The following is an 8,074-nucleotide window of genomic DNA, read 5'->3' on the forward strand; positions in this document are numbered from 1 at the left end:
CCCCTTCCTCGCACACGTGTGTGCCATATGTCCTGCTCTGTCTGCACCATTACTGTGCCACCGTCTTTTTTACACTGTGCAAGACAGACCGGCATCCGCCATCCATGCTGCCAGGTGGATTATCTTAGCTGTCTACGAAGGGACTCGATGTGCCAGCCTCCAGACTCTTCCAGCAGGTCAGTGACTGGCCAAAACTCAACCGCAGACAAATCCTGACCACTTTGATCACACAGCTGGCCCTACTGAGGCCAAGGAGCAAAACTCATCCTACCTTCCACCTTCTTCATGCCATTACACTCGTTCTGGGGAAGCATGACCCAGCACAGTTATTCGGCAGGAGAAGCTGAGAAAGTTCTTGCCGTAAATTTCCTACCTAGGGACTGTGCCAAAACTTCCATCGCTTTTTAAAGTCTAAGGACATGAGTGTTCAGATGGTTAAAATTCAGTACATGAACTGATTCACAAGATGAAGACCCAAGTCCATTAGACTGTCCCACCCCACGCAGTAGGTAGCGCGCTTCCCCAGGATCCAGCACCGTGCTGAGGATGAGGGCTCGATAGCCACTTCAGGTCCCAGCTGGGCGCTGGGGCCGCATCCTGCCCTGGCTGACTGTAATCCCCAACGTGCAGGAGGAGAAGAGCAGTGCTGCTTCCCCATCCTGTCCCAACCCCAACAGACGCAGCCAACACCTCGCCGCAGTCGCTGGTGTCAGACGTCGCCATCCCGTGCACCCTTTTGGTCCTGTTGCCTTTGCTGGAATCACAGACAAAACCAGATTAAAAAAAAAATAATAATCAATGTTCAGTGGCAGAGCCTACTTCACTTAGCACCTGATCTGACATCACCCCGGCATTTTAACGAGCCCATTTCACTATTATCAAGGGAGACACTGTTAACTGCAGCTCACATCGAACACCACTGTAACTGAGTAACACCAATGGAAAAGTATAATTTACTTCCCCGGTTCTTGCATAAAATACATAACTTTATTTTTTTCCTAAAATACATCATTAGAAATTGCAAAAGACAAATTCCTTACTTTTTAAAACAAAAAAAAAAGGAACAAATGGTTTCCAAAACAAACCATTGGCCACCACCCTAAAGAACTCGCTTTAGGAAGTACTCTTTCTGGGAGCTGATTTCTAATTTGACTACACTTCTGAGTTTAATAAAGCTAAAAATGGCTTCACTTTCACTCTGTACTGCTTTTTTGTTGCTCTATTTGCCATGTACTCATTGCAGTAATGAAAAACTTTATAAAACCACAAGGGTACAGCGTACCTTCATAAAGCAATGAAGGACAACAACCTTTTGGACCGAGGTCCCAGATCTGCAGCCCTTCTGTTCACAGTACCTCCTTACTCGCATCACTCCAAAACGTAACATTCAGTTACCATGATCTGGCCCCCAAGGAGTGCGTGACTATCGGCAGCACGCTGCAGCCACGCAGCGCACGACCATTAGCTTCATAGTCAACAAACCGGGTAGTTTCATTTCACTCAGTGACAACAGCAGAGGTTTCCCCTGATTTCAGCAGTGTTTAAGCCTGTCCCAGTGGCCGATCCTGCTCCAGTTACGCCCCCAGCCATTCCCTCAGAGGTTAACTCCTTTTTTGTAGTAAAAGGGAACAAAAGTCTGGACTCCTGCGACCATCTCACCGGCTGCCATCTCCCCTTACAGGGCACGAGCCTCCTCCTGCAGCTTTTTGGGCAGGAGTCTCCTCTGACCTCTATGCTCAGCACCAGGACCTGACCCCACCGGGACGCCCACCGCCCACCTCGCTCAGGCAGGATGAGGCCCACTGTTAGCACGAGGTGGACTTACTTGTGGGGTGGCGTGTACCGCATATGGAGATTTCTTTCTACTCGAGACCATTTTTAGCTTTCAAATTAAGCATCCTCTGTAATCTTAAATATTCTTGTCTCCTGATTTCCAGCCGTGTACTCCTAACAAACAAACAAAAAAAAATATACTCCAGAAAGGAATAGTTTCAGAAAATGAGTGTATTCATTATCAGGCTGGAAACACCTTGTCTTTAGCCATTAATTTTAAGGGAAGTCAGCAGACCTTGGTGCAACAGGAACACAACCTTATTGGGTTTCAAACACGCTTTTTAAAATACTGTGTCAGGAAAAGCCATTAGATAGAGTTGTATTGGTAATCTGAGCCATCTTTGGAGAAAAACAAATGCTGTTCTTCCCATTATAGGTAGGTATTGTTTCAAAACCTATAGAGACACGTTTGCTTGTGCTGCAATGGTATTTATTGCACATAGACCAATTACTTACACAGTAGTAAATTGCACCAGAGTATAAATATGTTATAAAACACACACAGAGAGGAAAATGGAAATGACACACAAGTGCTAAAACAACAGCAGATTCACGTGGGCACTTGGAAATAAAAATAACATCCCTTAAGATATTTTAATTTATAATATGGATATATTTACAGTACCTTCATAAAATAATATTAAAAAGCCACTCATTCAATGAAACTATAACAGCTCAGACAAAACCAGAAATCAGTTTCAGGGTTGGTGTTATTCAAACCTCCATTTCAGTTTCAATTTGCGTGTGTGTACGTGTGTGCAAGTAACATCTTCAAATAACTTTACAACTCTTTAACACTGTGCAAAAAACGGCTTTGTCACCGTTTTGTTTTTTTTTTTAAATGTGCAGTAAATTTCTGTTGTTGCCAGGATTGTTTCCCCCCTCCCCTCTGTTCATCTGTAATTACAACGAACAAGCTGCAGAAGGGTCCTCGCCGCCCCCTCCCCCCCTCCCCTTTTTCAGAAAATACTACTAGTGGTATGTAAATACGCTGTTTAATATAAACACGGTCCGTTTATTCCCCTGTACAATATGCACAGTTTGAGGTAGAAGTTTCTCAGCCCGACTGCTATTGTCTGGCCGAGGGAGATAAGCACAGTAACTCACTGCCTGCTCAAGCGGAGGGAAAAAAGCTGGGTGTTTTTTTTTTTACCCTCTTTCCAAATATACCTGTGCTCCTCGTTACACATTAGTTTTTATCCATCACTACTCTGCGGCAGAAGGGGCCATAGCTACTCCGAGCTTAACACTGATCCCACCCGTGGGTCTGCGCTCTCTGCCCAAGCACCTGCAGCACAGACCCCGAGTCTCCCCCCCCCACCCCAAAAAAAAAAAAAATGCCCGGTGATGTGGGCGAGGGAATGAAACCCGGGGTGTCCCAGAGCCCCTGGCGGGGCGAGGGGACAGCTGGGACCCCGGCGGCCAAACGCCGGCACCTCCCCGCTCGGGTCGGTCCCGGGACACCCGACCGGAGCGATGGGCGCTGCCGCGGCCCCTCGAAAGCGCTTCTCCTAAACGCGACCCTTCGGGACGGGCTGTTTGTTGGCTTTGTTCTCCCGGTCAGTGGGTTTCCTGCGTGCGGCAGTTTGGGATGAGGTATGTCGTACGCGAGTTCACCTGCTTTTTATCCCTAAGTAAACACCCGCTCTCTCTCCCCGCTAACTCGGGGACGGCTCTCGCTGGGCTCCCGTCTCACCGCCACGCAGCCGCCGGGCATTTCTCCGCTCCTCCGCCTCTCCCCGCCTGCCTCTCCCCCTGCCCCGGCTCCGACGCGGCCCCCCGCGACCTCCCCCCCCCCCCCCCCCCTATACCTTGGACTCCGAATCGGACGTTTTGCTATTTCTGTCCTCCAGGCTGGACTCGCTGCCGCCCCGCGGGCCCCCGTTGCAGTCGGACCAGGTCCCCCCCAGGCTGCGCTCGGGGGAGCCCACGGTGCTGATGAAGCCCCCGGGCAGCCGGGCCAGCTCCCCGCCGCTGGCGTGCAGCCGCCGGTCGGCTTTCCGGGGGCAGCAGAGCAGCCTCTTGAAGGCCTTGCGAAAGTCGGGGCTGCGGCAGTAGATGATGGGGTTGAAAGCGGAGTTGGCGTAGCCCAGCCAGTTGAAGAAAACGAAGAGCCAGTCCGGCACCAGGTCCCTGTTGAAGACGTTGACGATGTTGACCAGGAAGAAAGGGAGCCAGCAGAGCGTGAAGACTCCCATGATGATGCCCAAAGTCTTGAGGGCTTTCTGCTCCTTCATGGCCATGATGCGGGAGGTCTTCCGCTTGCTGGCTCGGCCGTTGCCGAGGATGGGCTGGTGGTGAGGGTGAGGGGGCGGGGGCGGCTGCGGCTGCTCGTGGCTGCTGTAGAACCGGCCCTCGCACCTGTCGATCTTCCTGATCTGCTCCTTGGCCTCTCTGTACACCCGGAGGTACACAAAGATCATGATGAGGAGGGGGATGTAGAAAGAAATGATGGACGAGGCGATGGCGTAAGCCCTGTTGGTGACGAAGTCACAGCAGCCTGGGTCCTGGTAGCACTCCAGCGCCTGCGGGTCCTCGTCCCGCCACCAGTGCATCATGATGGGCAAGAAAGAGACCAGGGCGGAGATGGCCCAGACGGTGCAGATGATGCCCTTGGCCCGACCCTTGGTCATGAGGCTCTGGTAGCGGAAAGGCGAGGTGATGGCCAGGTAGCGGTCGATGGCGATGACACACAAGGTCTCGATGCTGGCTGTCACACAGAGCACATCCACGGAGGTCCAGCACTCGCAGAGAAAGGATCCCCAGAGCCAGGTGCCCCGCACCACCAGCGTGGCCCCAAAGGGCACCACCAGCAGCCCCATCACCAGGTCGGCGCAGGCCAGCGAGGTGATGAAGAGGTTGGTGAGGGTCTGCAGCCGCTGCGTACGCCCGATGGCCGCGATCACCAGCACGTTACCCACCACGATCAGCAGCACCACCAGGGCCATCAGCAGGCTCATACCCACAGCCCACTGCTGCGACAGCACCTCGCTGGGCACCTGCCTGGTCCCAGCCGGCGCCGCCGTCACCCCGCCGCCGGCGACGGAGCGGTTTTGGGGGCCGCAGTCGGGCGGCAGCCACCCATCGCCCATGGCTCTGCGGGGCGCTCCGGCCGCCGCGCCGCGCCGCGGGCAGGAAGCCGGCGCCGCCGCCGCTACCGCCGCTGCCGCCGCTGCCGCCTCCCCGGGCTGCCGCATGGCCCCGCGCCGCGCCGCCGCTCCGCCCCGCTCCGCCCCGCGTCACGACCCGCCGCCCAATCGGCACCGCGGGCGGGACGGAGGGGGCGGGGCGTGGCCGCGGCGGCTCCGCCCCGCCCTGCCCGCGCGCTGCCTGCCGTGCCCGCGCGCCGCCGGTGCCCCTGCCTGGTACCGCTGCGTTTGCTCGGGGTGCCCGGTCCTACACCGGAGCCCACGGCTGCGGCGCACGGACAACCCCCCCCGCCACCCTCGCCGGGCCACCGGTGGCCCGGCGAGGGTGGGGGGGGGGTTGTCCGTGCGCCGCAGCCGTGGTGCAGGCACTGGATGTGGGCAGGGTGAGGGCAACGGGGTGTCGGTCTGCAGCCGTAGCACGGTCCAGGATGGGGTTTTGGGAAAAGGGAGGTTTATACCCCAAATATTCACTGGCGCTCTGGTCTGAATCCAGGCTTTGTCAGCTCCCCTGCAGCCCCGAGGCAGGTGGGCTCTGAATCCATGGGAGGATGGCGTAAGTGTTGGGGGGCACATGTCATGCCAGAGGGACCGCGTATGCCTCCGTTGGCCTCCGTGTCCAGGCACGCCTGTGCGAGCTGCTAGAGCAGGTGCACCCCCTCTTTACTCCTGGAAAGCATAAAATACCAAATACCGGTACTGTTGGCAACATTCTCCATTGAAAAGCAATGGACACCCTCCCATGGGATGTCCCCACCGGGGTCAAGCCCCCACGCTCGCAGCCCTGCATCACCAGTGCCTCTTGCCCCAGTTCGGGCACCCTCAGAGCCCCACTGGCTGGGATCCCATGTGAAACCTGTTTTACATCCAGGGTCTGCGGCTTCTCCCCATCACGAGCCCTGTTTGCTCCGTCTTTCCCCGGGTCTGCCAGACCAAGCCACTGCAGGGCTGGGAGGTGGAAGTCCCAGCTCCTGTTTCTGGCTTTCCTCTGTTTCATCAGACAAGCCTCTCTGGACTTTTAAAAATCCATCCAGTAGCTTTAACCCAGTCTGGGCAAACCACACAAAATCTAAGGACTGCTCGAAGTATTAGTACTGTTATTTGGTAATGAGCAATAAAGTACGTGAAGCATCCCGGGGCTGTAATGCCCAGATAACAGACTGCGCAAATCCCTGCCCAGCTCCCATCCGCTTCTGTGAAACCTTCTGCTAGGAGCTAGCTGGGCTGGATTTTCATCTACTTGCTCAGCCCTCTATTCGGCTCCGAAGCTTGAAGATTACCCTTGGGTGCATTTAACTGTTTTACTCCTCTTTTAAATCTCCTAAAATAATGTGAAACAGCTGTTGGATAAATGAGAGCAAGATCTCCTCTCTCCTTTTTTTTTAGTCATCCGCATGTCTTACAGCAGCACCAAACGTTCCCCACAGCAGTTTGGGAGCAACTGGAAGGCGCAGTTATTTTTTTTCCCCCTATATATATTCATTCTGCTAAGACTCCGCTGTTCCAGCTGGACCATAAAAATCCCTTCCAGGCTTAGACTTGATTTACAAGGTCGCAACCTAGGAGCAATTTATATATTTATTTACACGCTGTTTATTTAACCCTGACTAAAGGCCACACACCAGCACGGACCTGCTGCTTGATAAACCATTCCTTCGCGTTCCCATGGACTTTGCTTTGTTGCTCGTCATCTGCTGGACCAAGGTGTGACCCTCTTTGGTGGGAAGGGCAAGAGGCATGGCATCTTCATGAACAGGGAGAGAACTTATGATGAATGAAAAGCAGAAGGATCGTGGCTGATATTTGTCCAGGACTGGTATCTGTAATACTGATTTTAGAAAATAGTTTTAAACCAGGTTAGGACAGTACAGCTTTGGGATAGAAGCATTTTTTAATTTTCTACATCTAGGTGGAACACTTAAAATAGGTATGAGCCCTGCAGTGCATCACCACACTAAAGCCTTCCCGGCTGAGACTCTCGGATGGATTTTGTGAGTGTACATAGTCCATTTTAGTGCAAAATCAGCCAGATTAAAACCGATAAACTTTTAAATACTTTTCCGAAGATGACATTGACAGTGGGAAGCAGTGTTGGAGGTACCATGTAGCTGTTTCGCTTGCTATTCCTGGAGCATCTTCCATCTGTCGTCTGTTCAGATTCATTACTGTTATAGTGTCCTTATACAGTTAACAAAAAACATAACCTAATCGAACACCATCTCTTTGCCTATCAAATCTCCAGTTGGAGATCCTCATCCCACTGTAAGCTTAAAGTTTGGAGAAGTAAAGGAAATTACCAAGAAGTGCACAATAAACCAGAAGACACATAATCATGCATTGCTTCCCGGTGTCTTTGTTGGTTCAACAAGCATCAATCTGGAATGCCAGATCAGAGCTGGAGCCAGAATGTCTTTGGGAAACAATGCATTTCCAAAGGAAAAAATAAGCAAATTTACGGTTTCTGTACAGAACATCCCTCTGGCCCTTGCAGCACAGAGCAGCCAAATAATCGCTGTAGGCTTAACCCCTTTCAGAGTGTTACCTTTTGCAAATCTCCTGTAACTCAAAATTTCCTTGTTTTTTTCCCTTGTTGTTTTATTTCATACAGCTCCTTAACATGATTTTAATATAACTCTTTGTTTGCATATTATCTAAGGATATCAGGGCAAGAGAAGAGCTTCCAGAACAGAAATGGATTGTTTCTACTTGTTCTCTCGATCATAGTTTTTAATGAGAAACTAATTTATTTTTTCCCTTGGAAGTCATTAAAAATCAAAAAGCCCAAACTCTCAGTAGTTATTAGGTCAGATCGGTCTTACGTTGCACAGAGGATAATGGATAGACCCGATGAAAATCAAAATGTACTGCGTTTGAGGAGCCCTGTTGGCATGAGCTGTGAAGTTTCAACATTTCAGGAACTGAAGTGGGTTATCTAGGTATATTTTTAAACGCAGTCCTTCGAGATGCTTTGCACTGCTTCCTGCTTGTCTCCTTGCCTCTCCATGCAAAAGAGATTGCAAGATGAGGGTCCTGTTGCATGGGTATACATCTACATACACAGCGCTGCCCTGGGGAACGTCAGCAGCACCAGAAGT

The 8,074-nt window shown here is 52.0% G+C and overlaps 1 protein-coding gene across 1 annotated transcript; it reads right to left on the reverse strand.

Moving 5' to 3' along the window:
* Window positions 1–3,638: 3,638 nt before the first annotated feature.
* On the reverse strand, window positions 3,639–4,925 carry ADRB1 (adrenoceptor beta 1). The gene has a single exon (XM_086617058.1). The coding sequence runs from the start codon at window positions 4,923–4,925 to the stop codon at window positions 3,639–3,641; it is 1,287 nt and encodes a 428-aa protein (XP_086473184.1).
* Window positions 4,926–8,074: the final 3,149 nt, after the last annotated feature.

Source organism: Tauraco erythrolophus, chromosome 9 (assembly GCF_009769465.1).
Source record: "Tauraco erythrolophus isolate bTauEry1 chromosome 9, bTauEry1.pri, whole genome shotgun sequence".
Taxonomy (NCBI): domain Eukaryota; kingdom Metazoa; phylum Chordata; class Aves; order Musophagiformes; family Musophagidae; genus Tauraco; species Tauraco erythrolophus.

Excerpts from the sequence above, each read along its gene's own strand:
- ADRB1 (XM_086617058.1), bottom strand. The coding sequence starts at position 4,925 with ATGGGCGATGGGTGGCTGCCGCCCGACTGCGGCCCCCAAAACCGCTCC.